Raw genomic sequence first — 24,308 nt, 5'->3', positions numbered from 1 at the left:
GGGGGCGGCTGCTGACAACCGGAGGGGACCGGAGGGGACCGGGGAATGGGGAGCGGGGTGGGGGCACGGCCCCGGGGCCGGGCTGAAAGTTGCGGCCCCGCCGTGGCTCTCGCTGTGCCCGGCGTGGGGAGGGGGCTGAGGGGGGGGGGGGGCACCGGGAGCGGCTCCTCCCGGCTGCCCGGCCACGCTCCGGGCGTGGAGCTCCCGCACCCCCCCCCCCCCTCCCCAAACCACCACCACCGCCGCCTTCCTCCACCTCCTCCTCCTCCTCCTCCTCCTCGCCCTCCCCCTCCCAGCCCCGTGTCCCCGTGTCCCCGCGGGGCTCCCCCCGCTCCGCCACCGCCGCCGGCCGCCCGTGGGGCTCGGAGCGGAGCCGCGCAGCCCCTCCCCACCCGGGGAGCGGCCTCCCCTCCCCTCCCCTCCCCTCCCTCCCCGCGCCCCCTCCCCCGGGCCGTGCCGGGCGCGGAGCCCCCTCCCTCCCCCCCCCCTTCCCCGTCCCCCCCCTCCCTGTCCCCTCCCCTCCCGTTCCCTCTCCGGACTCGGCTGGCTCCCCCCCCCACTCCCCCCCCCCCTCCCTTCACGGGCAGGGCTGGCCGCGGGGCACGCCGGGATTTGTAGTCCTCGGGGCGGCGCGGCGGGCGGCCGGGCTGCGGCGGCCGGACTACGGCTCCCGTCAGCTCCCGCGGGCGGCGGCGGCGGCGGCTCGCTCTCGCCCTCACACTCCGGCTGCCGCTGCCGCTGGCTCCGCCGCCGCCGAACCGCCGCTCCGCCGCGCCGGGGTCCCGCCGACCCCCGCCTCCTCGGCCACGGGGCCCTCCTCGCTTCCGCCGCCCCCTTTCCACCGCAGCCCGGCTCGGGAAACAGGTGCGTGCCCGCCGCCCCCTCACCGCCCCCCCCCCCCCCCCAGCACCGGACGCCCGGCCCCGCTCCGCCCGGGCACCCCCCCCCCGGGGCCCGTTCGGCCGCAGCCCACCGAGAGGAGAATTGGGGAAGGTGGGGGGGGGGCACCGGGGATGAAGGGACCGGGGCGGGGGGGGGGAGGCGAAGCGAGGCGAGGCGAGGCGAGGCGGACGGGGCGGGCGTCCCGACCCCGCGCCCCGCCGGTCGGGGTCTCCATGGAAACCGGTCCCGGGACACCTCGGGGCGGGCGGCGGAGGATGAGGGGGGGGTGAGGGGGGGGGAACGGCGGCGGCGGCGGGCGGGGGCCGCGGGCGGTGACAGCGCCGGGGCCGCCGCGCTCCGCGCTCCGCTCCCTGCCCCGCGACGGCGCCGCGTGCCCGTGCCCAGCCTGGCGCGGCGGCACCGCCACCGGGACCGGGATCGGAACCGGGACCGGGATCGGGATCGACACCGGGGATAGGCAGCGGGGATCGGCACCTGCCGCTAACCGGGGGGTCCCGGGGCACGGCGGGGGCCGGGCGGGGCGGGGCGGGGCGCGGCGCACCCGGGACGGCGGCGCCGGGCGCTCGCGGAGTTTGGCGGCGTGGGGGCCCCCGCGGCCGGCCCCGCTGCCCCGCTTCCCGCTCCCGGTTCCCGGTTCCTCCGCCCGTTACCGGGAGCCGGCGGCGGAGTCCCCGTCCCGGCCCGGCCCCGCTAGCGGAAGGAGCCCTCCCCGGGGGCAGCGCGGCTCCGTGCTCGGGGCTGCCCCGCTGCGGCCCCCCCCCACGGCCCTGCCCGGGGCTGCGGCGAGCGGCCCCGGGGCCAACTGTTGAACCGGGGACGGGCCCGGGGGCGGCGGGGCCTGGGCCTCGGCGGGGCCGCGGAGTGCCCGGGTGGAGCCCCCCCCTCCCTCCTCTCCCTCCCTCCCTCCCCTCCGCCGCCCACCCCCGGCGGCGGCTGCCGGGGCCCGGCCTCCCCGCGGGGCTACGGGGACGGGAACGGGAACGGGGCCGTGGAGGGGGGTGGGGGGGGGGGTGGGTCCGAGCCCCGGACTCCGTCCCCGCCCGGTTGTGGCGGGGCTGAGGCCGCCGCTGGGGCCCCGCAGCTCCGGGGCGGGCTCGGCGCTGGCTCCGCGGCCGGGCGAGCGCATCGCGGGCCGGGAGGGGCCGGGAGGGGCCGGGCCCCCGCCCCGCTCCCCGCTGCCCAAGGTGAGCGGCGGCACCGGGAGAGGCACCGGGAGAGGCAGCGGCACCGGGAGGAGGCAGCGGCACCGGGAGGAGGCGCTTCCTGCTGCCGGAGAGGAAAAAACCCAACTCCTCCGGCGGCGTGCCGGTAGCCGGCGGCTCGCTCGGCGAACCGATTCCGTGTCCTCGCCTGACCGCGGGGTGAAACCCGTTCGGGAGAGCATCGCCGGGAGTCCTGCGGCTCTGCTCCTGCGCTGCTCCGCTCCGAGTCCTTGCCGAGTTGCTCCTCACCCTCTGCATCCGCTGCCGGGGACCCCATTGTTCCGCTGGACGCTGCCCGAGCCGGAGGGGCAGCGAGCGAGGCGAAAGGGCTCCGGCACCCCGCAGCCTGCCCCGTGCCGTCCCGCAGTGCCGGCGGTGCAGCTCAGCAGCTCCCGGTGGCTGCGCAGCGGGGAAGGCAGCGTGCTGCTTGCTGCTTCTCCGCCCGTTCCCAAAAAAGCATTCCTGCGAAGGTTTCCGGGCCCTGGCGTGGTTTGGCCTTCGGGAGGAAACCACCACGGGCACCTCTGGGCTCTGGTGCTGCGGGGTTTGCTGCGCCGTGGGCCTTTCCAGGTGCGGTTTCCAAAACGTTTTACAAATAGCCACGTGTAGTGGCTTTTTTTTTTTCCCCCATCCCTTTAAAATCCACTAGGATGGGCTTTCATGGGACAGCCCCGTTGCCTCGAGCAAGTCAGGCTCTAGTGACAGAAGCTGTCCTGCAGCTGGGACATCCCACTCACAGAGCGCTTGATGCGCGACAAACTTTTCTTTTTTTTTTTTTTTTATTATTTTACGCAGGGATGGGTTTTCTTTTTCTTTCTATTTTTTTTTTCCCCCCTCAATTCATCGCGCCGAGTATTTATAATTGCTTACGGTGTTACTGTGTCTTTAAAGCAGCTTAAGCAAATGCGTGCGGGCAAAGCCTGGCTCAGCACCGCAGCGGTCCGGGGCTGTGCAGGGAGACCAGACCCAGCGCGGGGCTGCTGCCGGGGCCGGGGTCTGTCTCTCTCTGCTTCCACCCAAGCAGAGGGTGACAGACCTGTCCCCGCTGGGTTTTGTTCTCCCAGCAATTTCTGCTAGTCAGTTTGGCCACAATTTCTGACCTCTCTGTGAGAAACGCACAATAAAGCGCTGTCTTTTTTTTTTTTTTTTTTTTTTTAATTTTGCTGCATACGATACCCTGTGTGCGTCCTGGGAGAGGACCATCGTGATTTACTTCTTTCTTTATTTTTTTTGCATGCGGTTCTCTTTGGAGGGGTTTTCTGAAGCACCGTTTGGGGCTGAATCTCTGCAGATGCGTTGCAGGCAGCGCTCCGGTTGGCACTTGCTCTGGACCCGTGTCCCTCAAATGGACGCCTGACAATTGCATATAAAAATATATATATATATATATATTTTCTAGCCTGTGTTACTAATGGCAACGAAGATTGCCAAAGTGAGCAAACTATCGTGAGCAAATGAGACTGTCCCCGTTGGTGCAGATCGTTTCCTCCTGACCCGTACGTGCCCCACCGAGGGGCAGCAGGGGCACGTTCCTCCTCATTCCCCTGCTTTTGCTCACGTCGAAGTAAGCGGGTTGCAGGCGGCGAATGCCCAAGGGCAAGTCCCGCTCGGCTTCCCTGCAGCTGACACCGTTTTACGCTTTCATCGCAGGGGGAAAAAGTGGCGTTCTGGGTTTTGCTCCTCTCTGGGAAAGGAGTGTTACAAAGGTGTCTCCCGTGGGTGTGTTTCCAGGGTCAAAGTGCATCCCTGCCGGCCTCCCACAGTGCCCCCTGGCCAGCCGCGCTGTACAGCACCTTGGAAATCCCAGCGACTGCGTCCTCCCGATGATCTCTTGCTGCAGAGGGATGCGCCGGACTTTTCCAGTGCGCTCAGACGGGCACATCTCCCTTCCCTTCCCTTTCTCTGAGCCGCTGTCCCAGTTATGCAGCGGGGAAGCAGAGCCGACGTCGGGGCGGCGTTGCGCCGTGCCTGTCAAGAGCTCGGCCCCCAGCCGGGTGCATCTCTTTGTCTGCTCAAAGTGACCCAAAGTGGCATCTCCAGAGCTTGCCCTTGGCCTTGTGAGGTTTGCTTTGTGAGAGCGGTGTGGTGCTGGAGCTGCCGTTCGCTCTGGGGGAGCTTGCTGGCACCTGTAGCCCCGCGTTGCCTGAGGGCGCTGCGCAGCACTCTCCTACCTGCCCAGAGCCCGAGCAGAGGGAAGCCTTGCGCCGTCAGCTGGGAGGTTTTAGGAGGCTGGCTGCTGCTCTTCTGGTGCCTGTCAGCTCCTACCTGGCCTAGGCAGGGCACGGTGGAGACAGCAGCGATGGGTCGGCACGTAGCTGGTGCTAGGGTGGAGGAGAGGAGAGGTAAGCATCTGAAAATCCGAGCCATTTCAATGCTTGGAGATGTATAGAGCGGTAAAATACATAAAAAGCTTGTTGGGGGAGTAAAGACAGCACGGTCCTAAAGCTGAAGGAGTTTGCAGCATGACAAAGTGGCTGGCGCGAGCTGTCTGTGTGAGGAACGGGGGAAAAACGCCGCCCTGTACCTGCCTGGGGGCACCCAAGGCAATGCAGGGGCAGAGCGTGGTCAGCACCACGGCTCCGGCTGGCCAGGGGCACCGAAATCAGGGCTGCACCAGCTGACAGCAGGGATGTGACAGCCCTTAGGGCGCACGCTGACAGCAGCGAACTAACATGGCGTGGATTTTGTCGGGAAGAAGACAAACCCCATGTTCCCTGTGGCTGGGGGTAGCCCCGAGAAGTTGGCCTAGGCGCCTGCCAGCACCAGCAGCGGAGGGGCTGAGCATCGCGGCCGATCGGGGAGCTGGGCTGGCTGGGGAATCGCTGTTATTTGCGCTGTTATTTCCCGTTTGCAAACCCGTTTTCCTTCGCAAGTACCTCTCACACCTCTGCCGTGTTAATGCCAGGGTGAGGGGCAGCGTCGCAGTCAGAAACTTAGTCAGGAAGCCTGGCAGCTCGAGTTAGGATCCCTGAGGGTGAGGAGCAGGCGTGATTTTTAACAGTGCCTGGCATGGAGATCTAAAAAAAAGTTAAAAGCAGCCTGTCCTGCCAGCCTCAGCTTGGCCATCCTTTGACAACTAGTGTTGCCTCGGTGCTGCTGGGATGTTGTGCAAGGAGGATTTCCCTATAGATAATTACGGGAAGGGATCTGTTCCCAAAGAACTTCATCTCAGGAAACTTGTTTCCATAGACTGTCTGGCTGTATTTCAGCCTTGGGTTAAGTCTTGACTTCATTCAAGGGGACTTCATGTGCAGTTAACTTGAGCAAAAGCATGCTTTTACCACAAAAAAAGACACCTAATGCTTCGCTGGTTCTGGAGCCCGGCACAGACTGGTTTGCATAGCAGCGTCCTGTCCATCTGCAGAGCAACAAGGGGTTTTGTTGTAATGAACAAAAAAAAAAATAAATAAATTACTATGCTTTTAATGAAGTTAATTCATTAGCGTTCGTTTCCCTGAAAATCTCTCTGAGTGCTTGCTGTCGAAGACAAACGTGTTCAGCACCTTTCTTGCTGGCAATTCCTAGAGCACGCTTTGCTTGGAGAGGTGAACGAACGTTAATTCCACACGATGAGCCTCTCTCCGTGCAAAATGTGATGTTGATGGTCTTATTTCACTTTAAACTCATTTTCTTTGGAGTTAATTAGAATTGGCCGGGCACCTATTGAGCTAAATCAAAATAAGACTGTGGTTTCATACACACTTCTTTTGGCAGAGGTTCTGGATTAAACAGATGCTGTGCCAGGCTGCGCCCTCTCTCCCTCCTGGTGAACCTGATCTAGGAGCTAAGATGGGTTAAAACCCAACCAGCCAGGGGGAAAATAAAATAAAATATATCCGTTTTTAAACACAGATCAGCAACCTGGTCAAGTTTGCCGGGGCACCCCACGGTTTCAGTGGCGTGGTTGAAGGGGCGAAGGGAGAGAAGGGCTGCAGTGCTTTCTGCTACTCAAAGGCACGTAGGAGAACCCATGCCCTAGTTGTGTTCTCCAAGGGGTTTCTCCTGGTTTAATTACAGCCGTTTCAAGCTGAACTAGCGTAGAAGAGGGGCTTGCGTGTGTTGACTCAACTACAAGTCTCCTTCGATCCAGGCACCCTGCAGCTGCCCTTTCTGGCTCGGCGTTGCACAACCTTCCTAGTCAGTGCTCTGAAGGATGCTCTTCTTTTGCCGTTCCTTCCAGTTCATGTTTGAGAACGTGCCTGCTCTTTTCCCCGTGTTTTATCCCTTCTCATACTCGAAATCTTGGTTTTCCTTTTATTTTTTTTTCCCCTTGTTCCTTTTTCATTCCCTGCGGAGTGTCTTTGGCACGTGTCCCGCATCATCCGTAGAGGGCAGAGACCAAGAATTCACGAAACGGCGTCCGTCTCCGTGGCTGTGCCCCCCTGTCTCTCTTCTAGTGGCCATCCCGCCTCCTCTGTTGGCCGGCTCTTACTCGAGTGCTCAAAACATGTCCCTTCTGCCAGCCCCGTGCATCGTCTTGTTACTGCTTCCCTCGCCAGACCCATTCTCGGGCCGTGCCTGTTCCCTGCTTGTTTTGATGCCTCAGCTTGCCTCCAAACTCCCGTCCTGCGTCACGCAGCCGCGTGCGTCCCCTTCCCCACTCGCACAGAAGGTCCCTTCCCAGTCCTCCCGAAACAGCTGTCCTGTCACTGTGCTCAGGGGCAGAAACTTTCTCCTCCCCTTCTTTCAGTTTAGCCTAAGATGGTGAAATCCCCGCAGATTGTTTGTTCCCCTATTTCCTTTATGTTGCATTTCTCTCCAAGCATCGAAAGACTCCTCCCCTTCCTGCTCCAAGCCACCTCTCATTCTCTTTGGGTATGACCCTGCTCTCTGCCTTAGAATTGGCCCAGCTCCCCCTTCCATGATAGAGTATTTCTTCCTTCTTACAGCGTGGCTCTTAGTAGCTTCCCCCCTCTTCTCGTGGCTCCCCTTTCCATCGTTTTGCTCACTCGTCCGTGCAGATGTGTCCGTCGCTTCTTTTTTAGCCAGCAAAGCGCCTTGCCCCCGTTTCTCCTACGCATCTGGTCTTTCTTTTCCATTTTCGGAGGATCCCTACTGGCATCCTCGGGCTTAGGCGAGGACACCTGGCAGCAGCTGCGGCCAGGGGGTGCAGTCAGTTCGGCCTGACGGTCCCTCTGCAGCTGGTCTCAGCATAAAGGGATCATGCGAGCCACCTCTTGTCCTGTTCACAGCTTGCGTCGCCAGGATTTTGTCAGGGAAAAGACAACTGATGGAGATTTGGGATCACGTGGCCCTTTTAGCCTCTTCCCACTCTCCCCCGCTGCACCAAGAACACCCCTCTGCCTCTTTGCCTGCTTTCCCTTCACGTGTTTACAATTCATCGGGATCGGGAACCCCTCTGGCAGCATCTCCGCCGTTTGCAGGCAGTCCCTTGCTGGCTCCGACCTGCGTAGTGCCGTAGATCCTCTCCTCCTTTTCCTCGCCTTTTCCCTGATACGACTTCAGCAGCAAAGCTGCCTTAATGCTCCAACACCCAGCGCTGCACGATTGGCTGCGATAGCCTCCCTCGAAAGCTCCACCCAGCCGACGGTGCATCGCGGATGCTCGCAAGTCTCTGTGTTTCCTCGTGTTTTCCCCCCCCCCACTTTCACCCCGTACCTCCGCTGAATACCGGCACCTTCCCGACAGAAGGTGCTGTTGTGCTGAGGCGTGGAGGTGTTTGCATCACGGCACGTCCGATGGCACTGCCGGCAAGCCTCTGCCCCCCCCCGCCTCGGGTTCCTCAGCTGCTTCCTCGTTTGAGTTTTTCCGCGTTGAACCCGGCACATGCTGGTTTATCGATGTAATACGAAGCCTCGGGGGTGTCCGTGTTTGAACAGGCCATCATGGTCGTGGGCGAAGGTCTGTCTCGAGGCGCCCTGTCCTGTGCTGGAGGTTCCTCCGGAGCGGGAAGAAAACCGGGGGAATCTTGCAAAGGATACGCCTGTGCGTGGGGTTTCACCTGCGTGAAACTCGCGAGGCGGTAGCCTGAGGCTTTTTGGCAATAAAGATCTTTGATTAAGAGGATGAGCGGACTGTGGATCCCGTCCTGGGGCACTGCTTATTTCTTCCAGTCGCCTTCCAGCCCTGAAGCATCTCGGACATTACACCCACCCTGCCTGATGATGCAGCAGGGATAACCATGGTTGAATGTTCGTCCTGGCAGGAGTTACCAAACCTCTGGTTTACGCTTTTTCTTTTTTTTTTTTTTCTCTCTGTAGGCAGAGTGGCCCCTCGAGCCCCAGCAGGCCCTGGTCGGTGACGAGCAGTTGTCATGATCTCTACAGCACCTCTCTACAGCGGGGTGCACAACTGGACCAGCACAGAGCGGATTCGCATGTGTGGCCTCAACGAGGAGAGGTGAGGTGCGTGGGTGGCCTGCCGGGGGAACGAGGTGGAGGACGTGAGCAAGGGGTCTGGGAGAGAGGCTCCGGTGGGGCTGCTGCTTTTAGTAGGGGATCAGGCCAAGGGGTGAGGTCTCTGCTCTCTGCAGAGGACCCCTCAGCTGTGTCCGGCTGCACCGGTGGGTCTCAGGGCTGTGCTGTTTGTGCACACCGTCGGCTTCATCAGACTTGTGCCCTTAACCGCAAGGGAAAGGAAAGAGGCTTGAAGGGAAAGGCTTGACCCACCGCAAGCCAGGCTACTAAGAAGAGCTCCCAGTGACCCGGGGGGGGGGGTCAGTGCAGACCTAACGGTCCGGTGGGAGAGCGGTGACATGCCACCACCAAACAGGAGCTGAGGGAGGATTAGTGGCCTGGAGGCAGCATCGATTGGTTTTGAGAGCAAGACATGGGGCAGGTTCAGAGTGAGCCTCGATCGGTCAGTGCCTTCCTGGAGGCTCCACACATCCAGAACATTTGCCAGAGCCTGGAAGGCTTCACAGGCTCACAGGCAGCGCGTGCCCGTTGTCTCCCTGCCTTCCTCAGCGGAGGCTTTTGGCAGCGAGCCCTCCCAGCGCCAGCCCTAAGAGCGGGATAGGGAAGAGCTCAGCCTCATCTGGGGCAGAAGCGCGGGCAGGGATCGTCTGCGGCCCTCAGATAAGAACCGGAGGACGGCGTCGCCCTCCAGCCGCCTCTCCTCAACCGCTCGGGGCTTCGCTCTCCCCAAGCACCCCCCGGCGGGGCTCCGAGCCCCAACCGGGCCGCCCGGCCCCGGCCCTTGTGTGGAGGCACCGGGGGCGGGTGGGGGGGGGGGGGGGCGGCCTCGAGGGGCCGCTCGGGGCAGCCCACGGGGCCCGGGCCCGGCGGCTGGGACCTGCCCCCGGCTTCCCCCGTGGGGAACGGGCACGGGCCCGGGGGCTGCGGGGAGCCGAGGCCTCGCGGGCCGGGCCGGGCCGGGCCGGGCGGGGCGGCCGCCCGCTGTCCAGCTCCTTGGGCCGCCCGGGCTCGGGCGCCCTCTGGCGCCTCGCTCGCTGCCCGCCGGGGTGGAGCCGCCTCGGCCCCGAAGCAGGGCCCCGGGCCCCGTCCCGGTGCCCCTCGGAGCCCCGGTGAGCAGCTGGAGCTCGCTGCTGCTGCCCGCAGGCTGCTCTGCTGTCCCTATTAACGGGGTGTGGGGGGTCTTGGGGTCGGCCCCGGGTGTGGTAACGCTGTGTTTGTTGTTCCTCCCCCAGGAGAGCCCCCCTTTCTGATGAGGAGTCTAAAACCAACAGCTCCCAGCACTTGGGGTCTCAAGAGTTTTGTGTCAGCAGCAGCCTTTCCAAGGTGAGCTCCTTGTATGCCCATCGGGGGCAGGAGAAGGCCTTTTCTCTGATGGAACAGCTACCCAGGCCCCCCCCTCCAGAGGGATGCACCCAGGTGCACTTAGAGCGATGCTCTAAGCTGGAAAGAGCTGTTGGCGTGGCCTTCCTGAGCCCTGCCCGCAGGACACGGGGAGAACGTCCTGCCTGCCTCGCTAGGAGCTTGAACCAGCTTGCACAGCTTTTCAGGGTCATCTTCTCCCTTCTGGTTGCAGGTGGAGCTCACAGCGGTCAGCGGTGATGGCAGCGGTGCCCAGGATGCAGACGGCAAGGTGGAGGAAAAGCTTGGACCCAAACTGGAAGAGCAGCCGCCTGATCCCAACCCGAACGCAGAGTGTGTGGGAAAGACTGTGAAAGATGACGTCCAGGGCCCTCTGGCAAGCCAGGGGGATGGCAGAGGGCAGGAGCCTGCGATCCCCAGAGCCGCTGAGCAGGAGAGCAGTGGTGCTGATGCTGCCTGGACACCTGCAGATCCTCCCAGTGACAAGCAGGCTGACGTTCCTCCAGCCTGCTCTGCGGCTCCAGAGAGCGAGCCTGCTGGGAAGGAGAAAACCACCTTGAGCACTGGAGCACAAGGGCCAGCAGTGCTGGCAGAAGGGACGTTGTCTGTGGTTGCTTCCGGCTGCAACACCTCAGCCTCCACCCCTGCTACTTTTACCTTGAGTAGAGTGTGCTTTCCCACATCTCAGGCCCCTGCTATGCAAAAAGTGCCCCTGTCCTTTCAGCCTGGGACAGTTCTGAGCCCAAGCCAGTCGCTAGTGTACATCCCACCACCTAGCTGCGGGCAGCCGCTCACTGTGGCTACGCTTCCAAGCACCTTAGGGGTCTCCTCCACGCTCACCCTCCCTGTCCTGCCTTCTTACCTACACGAGCGTTGCCTTCCAGGCATTATTGCTTCCCCAGAGCTGCGCTCCTACCCCTACACCTTCTCTGTCACCAGGCCCTTGGCTCCAGATGCCAAAGTGGTGTCTGTGGAGCTTAGCTGCTCTTCACCTTCAGGTGGAAGTGGTGCCCAGCCCGCTGCCGAGGGCGCTCCCCCGTCCACAGCCGGCCCTTCCCTCTCGCCCAGCCAGCCTGCACCGGCAGCATCGTGCGGAAGCACTGCTCCCTCTTCTGGCACTGGCACGCACGCCAGAGCCCCGGCAGCGCCTGAGCCGCATGCACCGGGGACCGCTACTTCAGTCTCTCCTCTGAAGTCTCCTCCGCAGCTGGAGCGCGAGATGGTCTCCTCTCCGGAGTGCAGCGAGATGCCGCTCGATCTCTCCTCCAAGTCCAATCGCCAGAAGCTGCCTCCGCCCAGCCAGCGCAAAACGCCTCCGATGCCCATCCTCACGCCCGTGCACACCAGCGGCAAAGCGCTTCTCACCACGGTCCTGTCCAAGTCCCAGCGTGCAGCACAAAGCACGGGCAGCAGCGTCACCTCGTGTCTCAGCGCCACCCCGCCCTTCGTCATCTTCCCCGACTTCCTGCGGAACGGAGAGCAGGGCTCCTGGGTGAAGAACACCACGCTCATCAGCACCATTCCGGGCACCTACGTCGGCGTCGCCAACCCAGTGCCTGCCTCCCTGCTGCTCAGCAAGGACCCCGGCGTGAGCTTCAGCAGGGACCCGCGCCACCTTCCCAAGCAGGAGCCTATTTCCATCATCGACCAGGGAGAGCCTCGAAGCACTGGGGTTCCCTGCGGGAAGAAAGCCAACCAAGCTGGAGCAGAGAAACAGCAGGATCCTGCCAGGAGGCTTCACGGCAGAGCTACTCCGGGAGCTCCTTTATGTCAGTCCAAGGACATCTCCACCTGGAACCCCGTCCAGGGAAGTGTGTACCCGCGGTGCCCCGTGAACGGAAAACCCTCCAATCCTCAGCTCCTGCCTCTTGGCTGGTCTCCTTATCATCAAACCCCCCTGCTTTCGATTGGCATCTCCACGACGGGGCAGCTGCCCCCGAACCAGAGCAGCTCCTGCAAGCCAGCTGGTGCAGGCGAGCTCCCGACCTTCCTGAGCGTGCAGCCGACGGAGTCGAGCGCCGCAGCCCAGAGCCTGCCGGAGGGGCTGCCCAGGCTCCCACCCGTGGAAGCTGCCTCCAAGGGCAAGAGCTGCCGGGCCTTGCCCAAGCTCTGCGAGGAGCAGGCCAATCCAGCCCCGCTGAATGCAGGTCCGTCTCCTCAGACCACCGCTTTGGATGGGAAGGGGGGAAAGGGGAAGGTGGACAACCCTCAGAAGAGTCAAGAGTGCGATGGACCAGAAGCTGACTCCAGCAAAGAGGGCGGTGTACAGACTGAGACTCCCCAGGGGAGCTGTAGCCTCAAACAGTCGGATGCAAAGCCTAAAAACCAAGTGTTAGCAGCCTACTTGTCCCACGATCTGCCCGCGGTCGGGCAGCAGAGCCTGCGTGGGATTCCAGAGGCGCCCGCGGCGAGCCAGCGCAAGGAGCTGGGCTGCGAAGGCTCCCAGCAGCCGCCAGCTGCAGAGCCCCTCCAGTGCGTGCGCCAGGTGGATCTGTGCAGGGTCAAGAAGGAGCGGGTGGAGTGCGACGTCTCCTTTGCATCCGTGACTTGCTTGCGAGCTGGGGCTGCTCCCCAGGCCTTTGCCGAGGTCAAGCTGAAAGGCGTGGGCCAGATCAAGCAAGAGGGCAGCGTGCGCTGCAAATCCAAGCGGCAGCACGACGGGGACGCCAGGCAGGCGCAAAAGAGACTGAAGTGCAAAGCGCAGGATGGCGAGGAGTCCCCGAGCAAATTGGGGAGCCAGAGCCTGCACGGCCGGAAGGTGGGTGAGGGGCCGCGAGGAACGGGAATTGGCCGGGGCTGGTGGGTTACTGCAGAGGTTAGAGGGTGAGCTTGGGGGTGAGGAGGGAGCTCTCACGGGGGAGGGCAGCGGAGAGCACAGGGCTTTCTGCCCGCGCTCTTTGGCTTTGCCTGGCAGTGGGTTCATGTCGGAAATACCCCGTATCTGTGGGCAGCTGAGAGCAAAAATGGATCTGGGTTGTCAGAAATGCCGGAGGGCACCAGCGTGATGAGCGGGGGACGGTGTTTTGTCCCTTCTCCCTTGCTCCTCCAGCACCGTTAATCAGCAGCTCAAGCTTCAGTCTGTGTCCTCCATTCACAGTGGCGAAAACACCACGACAATCTGCACGAACTCAGCAAGCGAGAAGGCCGAACTGGCCTGGCATCAGTGAAGGATCACAACAGCCTCAGGGTAAAGCGTAAGCGTAGGAGGCCAGCGAAGACAGAGTTCCCGTCTCCGGCACACCGTGGGGACAGCCACGAGGAAGGTACTGTTGTGAAAGGCAGTGTGTTCTTGCAGGGTCAGGCTGCGGCGGTTTGGGATGTACTTGGTGCTGTGGGACTGAGCTGTAGGTCTCCAGAATGGCCTCTGGAGCTGGTGGTTTCCTACCACAAACTGGGATCCTAAACAGAGCAGAAATGAGCTGCTGGACTGCCCGTCCCAGGCCAGCAGATGTGTGTGCAGGGATCTGTGGCGCGTCTCCTCAAGGGGTGGTTTTCCCCACAGGTTGCCTTGAGAAGAAGCCCAAGAACAACTTTCGGGACTTCATTCCGGTGGTGCTGAGCAGCCGGACACGCAGTCAGTCGGGTGAGTTGGTGCCAGGATCCCAGGCACTGAGACAGCCCTTCTGGGCGCTTCACCTCCTTGGCAGGTCACTGGCATCCCGGGTGGATTGTGAGCGTTTCCCTCTTCACGAAGTCCTGTGCCTGCCTTCTGTCCTGCCTCACGTTTTTGTTTTGTTTTTCTTGTAGAGATCTTGGCTTTTTTTGTCAGCTAGAATTTGCGCTTTCTTGCAGGAAGCATCGCTGGCTCGTCAGCTAGCGTGATGGGAGAGTGTGATGTGACTGGGCAAGGCATTTTACCATTGTTGGAGGAGGATGAGGAAGAAGAGGAGGAAGAGGAGGAGGAAGAGACGTCCTTGAAACGTCGCAAGCTGCGGAAATCCCACCGAGCATCACGCTATCACAGTCGCAGGGCCAGGGACAGGTCTCTGTCGGAGAGGAGCAGCTGTCATGCGAGGAGAACCCGGGAGCTGCCCTGGAGAGTGGAAGCACCCAGGCAGCTATGGGAGCCCAACGACGAGGAGGAGGATGACAGCCACATCAAAAGAAAGAAAAGGAGACGACAGAAAAGTCGGAGATACCAGACAGGGGAGTACTTGACTGAACGAGAGGAAGAACGAGTGGGCTTCCCCCACAGGAGGCGAAAATCCAAAGCAGGTACAATATCGGAAGAGTTTCTGGTACCAGGCCAGGGCCCAAGGCTTTTTTTTTTTTTTTTTTTCTCCTTTTTTCTCCCCTCTAAATAATTACAGGGTTTTGTCAGCACAATCAGAGCAATGGGCTTGATGTCCACAGTGTGAGCCACTCAACCGATCATCTCTTTCACAAGTGTTTGCAGTAAATTTTTGAGCATGAAACGTCAACTTATGTGGCTAATTAGGCGCTGATCTCACCCTCAGATTAAGACAGAGGGCATGGGAAGATGGGGATCAGACCAGGTAGCACAGTGAAACATTTCTGGACAAGCATGGACCCCTGAGAGCGGTGTTCAACGTTCTCAGCTAAAGCAGAGGGAGACAGGACCATCACGGTTCAACTAGGCTTCTGTGTGCTCTGTTTTGCTTTATTAACTTAACTTGCAAGCTTGTACCAAGGACCGTAAGGATTAACAAAGCCAGAGTGTTTGCAGGCGACAGAGAAATCCTCCCCTGTGGTTTGTATTGGCAGCTCTGCCTTGAGGAAGCCGTGCCACCTGCTTGTGTCCTGCTTCCTGCTCTACCTCTGCTCTTCCATTTTCTTCTCAAACTGCCCCAACCGTGTGGTCACAGTGAAATCTGTGATCTGTGTTCCCCTGAGATCTAGCAGTCTCTGTCCTCCCTTCTCTCTGCCCATGCAGGGGGCATTTTGAAGCCGTTGTAAGGATGGGATTGATCCACCAAAAGGCAGGTGTCTCAGAGGGCTGGTAGCTCACCGGTGTGTCTGCTGCGGGTAACTTCTGGTAGGGCTGCAGAAGAGCACGTCTAAGCCATGCTGTTGGGGGAAGTACTTGTGCCAGCTCCCCAGTTCATCCCTCAGAAGCGAGGTAGTGGCTGCACAACTGCTGCTGTCTGCTGCGCAGCACAGTGCTCAGATCATCAGCCCCCAAGAGAAGCTGTAATGCTGATGAGGCACTAGGAGTAGTAGTAGAGATGACAACTGTCCTCCCGAGCTGTTTCTGCTCTAGCCTAGCTTTATGCTGTGTGATCAGGAGCAAAGTTCTGATGGGTTTCCTGGCATCTCTGCAGTTCTCTCCCAGACTCTCTCAGGCTGTCTCCCACTGCAGGCTGTTCCAAACAGAGCCTGCAGAAGTTTGAATGCAGCAGCATTTGGAAGAATTTTCTCCCGGAGCTTTATCACACATCTTAAAAGTGCCTGTCTTCTGCCCAGAAGCCAGTTTTTCGTACAGACTGGTTGTTTGGTCCTCAGATATACATGCTGCTCTATGTCAGATTTGGAAATTGTGGCCTAGAGCCATTGCTTCATTTGCTTCATTGCAGCCTTAACATCCAGCATGCTGCCAGGGTCTGTCTAGCCCGCGGTTTTCTCCTGACTGCAGCAAGCACAGAGGCGATGCAGGGCAAGCCCTGAGCACTGCTTTAGCCAGGCTTCAGCTGGCCGGGATTCCCCAGCATTCAGAGCAGCTAAACTGGGGCTGTCCCTAACCAGGCCTTTTGTAGTTAATTTATGGCCCTCGTGGCCAAGAATTTGTCTGAATCCTTTCAGGTCCTGCTGATACTTGCTTCCACCACCCCTGGGTGGCAGCAAAGCCCCGAGGTTCTGTCCTTGCTGTGCAAAGCCGTGTTTTTTAACTCATTTCATGGAGTGCCCCTAAGTCTTGCACAGCAGGACTGGGTGTGAACAAGATTTCTCCATTCGGCTGATCCACCCATTTGTAATTTTTACAAACTTCAGCCACCTCCTTTCAGCCTTCTCACCAGGCAGAGGAGTCCCAGCTTTTTTGTAAGGTAGCTTCTGCACTCCTCAGTTGTTCTGGTTGATGTGGTGAAGCCTTAGCATGACTTGGAAGCTGCTCCCGGACACCTACAAAACCTGCCTTGGTGCTGCAGGCAGCAGGATCAGTCATTCACGCACTGTCCCTAACAGACCCGAGCATTATGTTTCTGAGGATTATCCTCTTGATCCCTTGAAGTAACCCGCAGGGGCATTTCCTAGCTCTTCACCTAGAAATGAAGCTTTGTTCACAAAGTGCCCAAAGCCATAGACAGAGCCATGCTTGATAGACTATGATTTTGAAAAGCTGCATGCAGATGCCTCTGCTCTCCTTCGATCTGCACAGTGCCCTTCCTTTGTAACCTGTTTCGTTCAGACACTGTTCAGAAACAGCAGAGGGAGCTGTACATTATCATTCGTGGCAGGGTGGTTATTTGGTCACGGGGCTTTGCTGTTTGGTTCCGTGCTTTTTCTCACTGCTGTCGTGCCCTTGCTATGGGATGTTGCTATTTCAGTGAAGCAGATTGCGTGTCCTTCCACGATGAACAGGACCCCGCAGCTCTGCATTGTGAAAGGAAGGAAAGCCTGGATTTCCCTTGAGGCACTCGAGTATTTCCTGCCTCCATGCATATGAAATTGAAACCCTAATGCCCTGCTTAAGGGGAAGACATGAGAGGGCAAGGTAGGGTCTGGTTTTGTAGGCAATGACTGTTCATGGACAGCTTAAAAAGGGGATGCCTCCTGGATGTCCTGTTCTCTCTAAGGGGTACCCCATCTGAGTCCTGCTTAGCCTTGCAGATAGAAGGGAAGCGTGCAGTTACTCCACTACATGCTGACAGACGTGCTGACAAACTGCGTTCTCTAAAGAAAAACTTCAGTGAGTTGTGTGAGAGTCCCAGATCTCAGCAGGTTTGGTCTTTTCAGACTAGGGTGGCTGTCTGCTGTTGTGCTTCTTGTGTCCATGCTGAGTCCATCCCTGATGGGGAAAATTTGCGTATTTGCTGCTTGTGTCATGCTACGGGGCCTCTACCGTGGTCTGGATTTCTGGGTGTGTGGCCATCAGAGATGAACGCTTTGTTTTGACTGGTTGCTGCTCCTGTACCTACAGAAACTCCATCATTCCCATTTCTCCTTTAGATTTTAGGTACCGGAAGCAGAAGGAGTCTGCGCAGGGTAAAGGCACAGAGCTACAGCTGAGGAGCAGGCTTTCCCCATCCCCCCGAAAATCTCAAGGACACGCAGACTTTCGGAATGGCTTTTTCCTGGAGAGCTCAGACAGCTCTCCTGTCCAAGAAGAGCTAGAGAAACCATCAGGAAAACGCAAATGTAAAACCAAACACCTGGCAGGAATCTGTGATGAGGGGAAGGTATGGCTTGAACTGGTGGGGAGAAATGAGAGGGTGTTTCCTGTCTGCAAGCCATGCCTGCAAGTGCTAAGAAGTTGTATTCATTTTTTTTTCCTTTTTTTTTTTTTTTTCTCCAGGTGAAAGGATGCTGGATCCAGCCCAAAATGCGCTCTCCGAAGAAGCCCCAGGACTCGTGGCCACTTTGTAAATCCCATTGTGTCAGCCCAGGGAACTCCCCTGAGTTGCCTGTGGCCCAGCACATTCCTCCTGAAGCACGGCGGCTGATAGTGAACAAAAATGCAGGGGAGACCCTTCTGCAGCGAGCAGCTCGCCTGGGCTACAAGGTGAGTTTTGGTGCCCCTGGCTGCTTTGCGTACCGCGCTGCCTTATTTTGGTTTGTGTGTAACCAGGCCTGCAACGGTGTCGTTCCTGTAGGATGTGGTGCTCTATTGCCTGCAGAAAAAGAGCAGTGACGTGAACCATCGTGACAATGCTGGCTACACAGCTCTGCACGAAGCCTGTGCGCGAGGATGGATCGACATCCTCCACATCCTGCTAGAGCACGGCGCCAACGTGAACTGCAGTGCGCAGGATGGCACAAGGCAAGTCAGGAAGAGGGGAGGGGGCACTTCTGGGGAAGCACCAAAAAGTTTGGAGGCAGTGAGCAGGACGTGTTTATCAAGAAGAGCTATCGGTCATCACTAGATTTGTTTTAACCCAAAATGGATAACTTGCTTTGCAGTCTCCTCCAGTATCTTCTTTTTTTCTGATAATGCTCCTGTCCCTGCAGGCCTGTCCATGATGCGGTGGCAAATGACAACCTGGAAACCATGTGGCTTCTACTTTCTTATGGTGCTGATCCCACTCTGGCCACTTACTCTGGGCAGACAGCTGTGAAGCTTGCCACCAGTGATGTGATGAAGCGCTTCCTCTGCGGTAGGTGCCAAGCCTTGGGGTGGCAGTGCTTCTGTGTGGCAGCATACAGGACCAAGTCTGGGTGCTGAAGGGTTTAGAAGTGCCCGAGCAGTCAGTGGCTGAGTAATTTTAGCTCTGTCCTGTTGTGTTTATGTTTTTACCACCCAACTTTTAATTATAGACAAATATATCATTTACCAAATAAGAGACAAGTCACTTTTTGACCTCTAATGTGCAAGGCAAGAATAACAGCAATGTCTTTCTATACTGTTTAAATAGAAGTAAGATGAGTGTCAGGGCTTCTACACAACAGTGAGGAAGAGAGAGATGGAGTAAATGGTGGTGGTTCCCAGATAAATGTAAGGCAGAAAATCTCCAGTTTCTAAAAAGTCTTGTTTGCCAGTTGTCTGTCTGTGCTCCTCCAGGCTTAATGTTATGTGCACATGTTGGTGATGCAATTTTGAACTTGAGATGACTCTAAGAACCTTTCCAGCCCATGTAGTGTTGTCAGTTGTTTTCCCCTTTTAGCTTCTATTTTATATTCTTGGGCCAGGGCAATGCTGTATTATCCTGAGTGAAAGTACCCTTCTTACAAGTAAGTTATGGTTCAGATTCTGCCATACTGCCTAACTTTGCAGCAGAGAAAAAGCAACAGAGATGATGTATCTTACCCAGGATCAATGGATATGTATGCCAGGATCACAATGTGACCAGTAGATAAGCATTAATCATCTCGAATTTTCCTCTTTAGATTACCTTCTGGATCTCCAGGGGCGCGCTGATGGGGATCCTCAAACAGCATGGGACTTCTACAGCAGCTCTGTACTCGGTGAGTTCAGTCAATCCCATTTAATTTACAGCAGCAGAGCAGAGAGAACTGTGTCTGTGAAATAACGCATCATTCACTCGGTTCTGTCTTCCCTCCCAAATCACATCTCAGCTATTTTGACATAATGCTGCATGCTGAGAGTTCCCACTGCTCCTGAAAGGGACTTTTTCTTTGGGAAACTACATGCTGGGGGTCCTTCTAAGCAGGCTGCAAACAGTGAGCAAGACTAGACTCCAGGTGCTGCTGGTGATTCCCTCTGTGGAATCCCTCCCAGCCACTTCCAAGATGATAGTTCATCACTTCCGAGTCCTTCGTAGAGACTTGGGTTACTTTTGCTGCCAAGCTAAAAGGCTGTTGATTTTAGTTGCTCACCCCTAGGTGCAACCTTGGGCCAAAGAAACTGTTAAAACCACAGCCTCCTTCCTCTGGATTTCTAATGGATTTCTAATACTTGAAGCTATTACAATCCTTTAAGAAGAGTCCTCTTGACCAAAAGAAAAGTAGCTTCTCTTTCACTTAAATATTCCAAAGATATTACCCCTTTTGACTTATCACTGATTCCTACCTGGATTTCTGAGCTAAACAAAGAAATTGTGTGGTTTGCTGGGTAAGAGAGTGGCTGTCATCATTTACTACAGCATGCCGAGTTCTTGGTTGCCCAGAGAGCTTACGTGCTTGAGTATCTGCTTGTACCCCATTCATCAGTGTCCTTTCCTCCTCAAGATCCTGGTGTGAGATTGTACACTGTCAAATTCTTGTACCCTGTAGGGGGCCCACTGCCACATGCAAGTAATTTTGGAATGTGCCATCTTGGTTTTGCTTTTTGTACACCTAATAGCATAGACGTGAATATCTTTGAACATTTCTGTCCTGTATGGGGAAAAAAAAAAGCTCCTTTTACCTGTTTTTTTGGTGTTTTTGTTTTGTTTTTTTTCATCTGGCTAACCTTTGGGGGGATGAGGGGTATTGGGATGCCATCAGTGATGGCAGTTCACTGCTCACAAGGAACTTGCTGAGATGCTTGGCTAATACATGGAAGGGCACTGCAGGAAGCACTGGGGACAGCATTTCATTTCCTTCCCCTAGACCTCAGTTGAGCTCTTCAGAGCATTTCTTCATTGAGGATGGAGAAAGACAACGGTCTCTGTTAAAACACATCCTGCTTCTTCCAGTGGGGCTTCACACTAGCTCCTGTCTGCTGTGGATGTCTCCTGGGTCCTTGTCATTCACACGGTGCCATTTATCAGGCTTTGTCTTCCTTCTATCCCGTGCTGCCTGAAGTTGGTTAACAAGTCAGACCAATCCAGCATTAAACTGCCTATACAATTCCTGAGAAATATCTTTTCAGCCTCGCTCCAGTGGAAAGATCTTTCCATTGCTGGGTGGGCTGATGCATCTCAGGTGCTTCAGACTTCAATGGTTACTTCCACAGAGCACTTGGGAGAACTTAGGTTATTCCCAGACCTGAGGCTGATGATCCCAAGAGAGATGGGACCACGAAATATTCTGAAACGCAATGACATGATATCACACAAGCTATATTTCCCTCTGTGGCTCAGAGAGAAGAAGGCAGAGATCCCAAGCTGAAGTTGTAGCACGCTGCTGTCAGATGGTCAGTCTTACTGTCCTTCCTTTCACCTCTCTGCTCGGAACGTTTCCAGTGTAACCCTTTCACTTGCTTTTGCGAGTCTGTGGGGCAAGATGCAGCAAGGAATGAACCCAGCTGGAAAGTAATCCTTTCTTCAATAGTCACCTCTGGTTCCTGACAGCAGATGGTCCCCAGGGCAGCGAAGTACCTGCTGCAGAGTAATTGACCCAAAGTTTCCCTTTCCAACAGAGCTACCCACTGAATGTTACATGTTGCTCAGAATGGAGGAAAAATTCCAGGCCCCTGCTTGATCCATTTCTATTCTTTGAGGCAGGAATGTTGTCTGCGTTTTCCCTTAGATCTGCAAATCTCTGGGGGCCAAAGGAAAATGAGACAAACGAGGGTGTGGGATCTCTAAGGTCTGGGTATGGTAAGCTCGTCAGCATCATACACTTTATGTTCCTGTAGCTCATGATACTAAGTCCCACTGCAGGGTTTTGTTCTGCACCTGGGACTAGCATTATTGTGCCTGATTATCTCTGTCTTGTGGTGGCACAGGATGTTCTTGTTCGTCAGCAGCCGTCACTCAGGTTAACAGACAGGACTGAGTGTGAGCAGTTTTCAGGAGAGATGTTGGGCCATTGTTTTTGCCACATTAAATGCATTTAATTCTTTTTTCCCAAGTTCAAGAAACGTGGTGTTTTTTGTCTTTTTTTTTCAGCAATGGCATTTCAGCTTTGCCTAGCAGTGATACCAGAGCAATGTTCATGTCACTTATTTTTGCCCTTTCCTACAGCAACTTTTGAAGATCGAAGTTCTTCTGTTTCTTAAGGATGTTTTTTTTTCCTTGGCAGGACCAAGACATTATTTAATTTTTTCCTGAGACCCATGTGTGAATACACCTCCTGTCACCAGCTGTAGGTTGTCTATTAACATAACATTCCTGCTAGGTGCTGCGTTTATTTGCAGAGCAGTATGGTGCCTGGATCTTGCTCATGCAGCACACCGTAAGATTTTTTGGCAGCCTTTTCTTTCATATGTAGTCTTGGACTTTTTTTGCATGATTGGTTTATTTGCTTATCAGCACATTTAGTCTACTTTGCTCTGTTAAATCTACACTCTATTTTCTGGAAGTTTTTGGAGTTATCCTATATTATCTCAGCAGGCTCTGCAAACCCAAGACTATTCATACCTTTTATTAATAAAACCCAGGCAGAAAGCTATTTTTCAACACGTGCAAGCAAATCCTGCTGGAGCTCAGAAACCTCCTAGAAAAGCTAGCTTTATGCCAGAAATCTATGAAATCACACTTACTGTTGCTTTGTTTTAGTAAGCTTCAGATCTACTGCACAGTTTGGTGGCACAGTCTTGCAGTCCTTATTTAGACACAGTTACTGACATGTACCTCTAGATAACCCACCGACAGTTGTCAAGAGTGGGATCTGGGTGGCAGAGTACTCGAGCAGAGAGCAGTGCCTTCTTTTATAGGATCTGTGCAGACAAAGCATCTTGTACACTCACCTCCTTCCTGGCTGGTACAGATTCTTCCAGGCTGCAAATAGCTGTGCTAGTAAAGGGGTGAGAGCTGAGGCCATTTCACGGAGAGTGTGTGCTTGACCCCAAAAAATACCTGCCAAGTTGAAGTGTCTCATCTTGCCAGCAGGCAGTCCCTTGTCTCATGCGGGATCAGTGTAAACCTGAAGGTCGCTATAATGTCAGATGTTCTTCCTACATAACTCACTCGCTCTGTGGAGCAGCCTTGCACTCTCGAGAGTTTCTCCAAGATGAGGGGCTGGAAAGAGAGCAGGAGGTGCCCCTGGGACTTACCTTTCACACCTGTGGTGTTGTGGGGCCATGCGTGTGGGATTGTGCTGGTAGCTGGTCCGGAGTTATGCCCCAGGGAGTGATGAGCACTGGCTAGAGTGAAACTGAGCAATACCAACGTCTGTTTTGCTTATTGCAGAAGGGAAAGATACCATTGGATGCGATCTTCTGCTCAACCCTCCGGGAAGTTCAGACCAGGAGGAAGAGGAGCAAGATCCCGACAACTTCATGTTTGAGTTCTCAGACAAGCCGCTGCTTCCCAGCTATAACCTCCAGGTGTCAGTGTCTCGCGGGTGAGTCTCTTTTCCCGCAGCAGAGAGAATTTGGGTGACATTAATGCTGCAATAGAAGGGGGCTCATGGGCCTGAGGGTTAACCTCCAGGTTGGGGGTAATGTGAAATGTTCAGGTATTGAAAATTAATGTGTGCTTGAGGAAACTCTTGAGAGCCCAAGCTGCAAAGGAGACAGGTAGTGTGGAGTTTAGCTTGTTATGTATTCGTCTTGTAGATCTCAGAGCTTGCAAATGGATGAAATTACCTTTATCCTTGTTCTACATGTAAAGACACAGAGGCGTGGAACTAGGACAGCTTTCCTAGTAGCAGCAAACTGCTGTTGCTGAGGCAGGATAACCCTCTTGTGGCACACTCCCTGTCTTATGCCATCTCATAAGAAAGCATGGCATAGACTGTTTTTACTCAAAAAAATAAAAAAATTAAAGCCCCAGTTGGTTGATGTAAAGGTTTCTGCAGCAATAGTCAGCAGCAGCTTGCATTGATGGGTCTGACAAGATGGTTTCTCCTGTCGTGAGAGTCTGAGTCAGGTCACAGCACTGGAGCACTCCTCCCTTCTCCTGTGACACGATGGTTATTGCATTTCCTTGGCCTGCAGAGGGGAGAAGGATGACTTGGAAGAGGGAGCAAGAAAAGTACCTCTCTTCTGTCTAGCAAATTTCTACTCCTGATAATTTCTGCCCAGCCACTGGGACAACTACGGTGACCAGGAGAAATGGCTGGAAGGGAAATGGAGCCCCCGGTGACCGCAGACCGGGGGTGCTGCCGGGACATCCCATAACACACAATCCTCTTGCTGTCCTCGCAGGCCCAGCAACTGGTTCCTCTTCTCCGACGTGCTCAAGCGCCTGAAGCTGTCCTCCCGCATATTCCAGGCCCGTTTCCCACACTTCGAGGTCGCCACGCTGCCCAGGGCGGAGTTCCAGCGCCAGGTCGCCCTCAGCCAGGTGCTGGCTCAGGACGAGGTGCAGGAGAGCCCCGAGCCAGCGCAGGGTGCCGCAGAGACAGTGGAGCTGGTGCACTACGAGCCCGAGCTGCTGCAGCTACTGGGTTCGGCGGTGGAGTATGAGGCCTGGAGCAGCTGACGGGGGCAGGTCGCTCCCTGCATTACAAGGCAATAATAAGGACCAACGGGAAGCAGCCCTCTCAGCGCCAGCAGCAGGGACCCGAGTCTTTGGCCAGCCAGTCCTCCTCCTCCTCACGGTGCCTCGGTGCCAGCTGGGGCGAGAGGACACTCGCCTCCAAGGACTTCCCAGGGTCCCTTTGTGATGAGCAGCGGTGGTTGCAGCTCTCTGGCAGCCCCATCCAGCAGCAGCAGGAGGTGAAGCCTTCTCTGTGGGGCTTGGTGGGCTGGAGCTCATGGGGCAGTGACCAGCTCGAGCTCTGCAAGCGCAGGGCAGTGGGTGCCGCTGCACGTTCCTGCCTGACCCTGTGGAACTGCGCCTCTCTGTCTGCCCTCCTCCCTGCCCCCAACGTCTTCCATAGTATTTATTTAATTAGTATTTAATTTGTAATGTTTCCTTTTGTTTTTGCTGAGTCTGTATCACTGTGATTATGTGAGCTGCGGGCTACGGGACGAGGGCTTCCTCCGGCCCCTCTCCAACACTCCCCATGGCTGGCGCTCCCCCGGAGCACAGCCCCTGAGCTGCAGAACTCTCACACCTCGGCTGAGAGCCTGGGGACAGTC

General features: G+C 56.6%; 1 protein-coding gene across 1 annotated transcript; it reads left to right on the top strand.

The window, feature by feature from the left end:
* The first annotated feature begins 725 nt into the window (after positions 1 to 725).
* On the top strand, positions 726 to 24,139 carry BCORL1 (BCL6 corepressor like 1). The gene is made up of 14 exons (XM_084534851.1): positions 726 to 864; positions 8,327 to 8,465; positions 9,715 to 9,805; positions 10,056 to 12,599; positions 12,939 to 13,104; positions 13,344 to 13,424; positions 13,634 to 14,056; positions 16,967 to 17,196; positions 17,313 to 17,519; positions 17,611 to 17,777; positions 17,966 to 18,111; positions 18,842 to 18,919; positions 22,471 to 22,624; positions 23,430 to 24,139. Exons 2-14 carry the CDS (start codon positions 8,380 to 8,382, stop codon positions 23,704 to 23,706), a joined length of 4,650 nt encoding a protein of 1,549 aa, XP_084390977.1. The 5' UTR covers positions 726 to 864; positions 8,327 to 8,379; the 3' UTR covers positions 23,707 to 24,139.
* Positions 24,140 to 24,308: the final 169 nt, after the last annotated feature.

Source organism: Aythya ferina (assembly GCF_964211825.1).
Source record: "Aythya ferina genome assembly, chromosome: 13".
Taxonomy (NCBI): Eukaryota; Metazoa; Chordata; class Aves; order Anseriformes; family Anatidae; genus Aythya; species Aythya ferina.
This window is presented reverse-complemented; position numbering and strand designations above follow the sequence as displayed.

Excerpts from the sequence above, each read along its gene's own strand:
- BCORL1 (XM_084534851.1), top strand. The coding sequence starts at position 8,380 with ATGATCTCTACAGCACCTCTCTACAGCGGGGTGCACAACTGGACCAGC. Across the intron at positions 8,466-9,714 it reads TGTGGCCTCAACGAGGAGAG|GAGAGCCCCCCTTTCTGATG; the intron begins GTGAGGTGCGTG and ends TTCCTCCCCCAG. Across the intron at positions 17,778-17,965 it reads AGTGCGCAGGATGGCACAAG|GCCTGTCCATGATGCGGTGG; the intron begins GCAAGTCAGGAA and ends CTGTCCCTGCAG.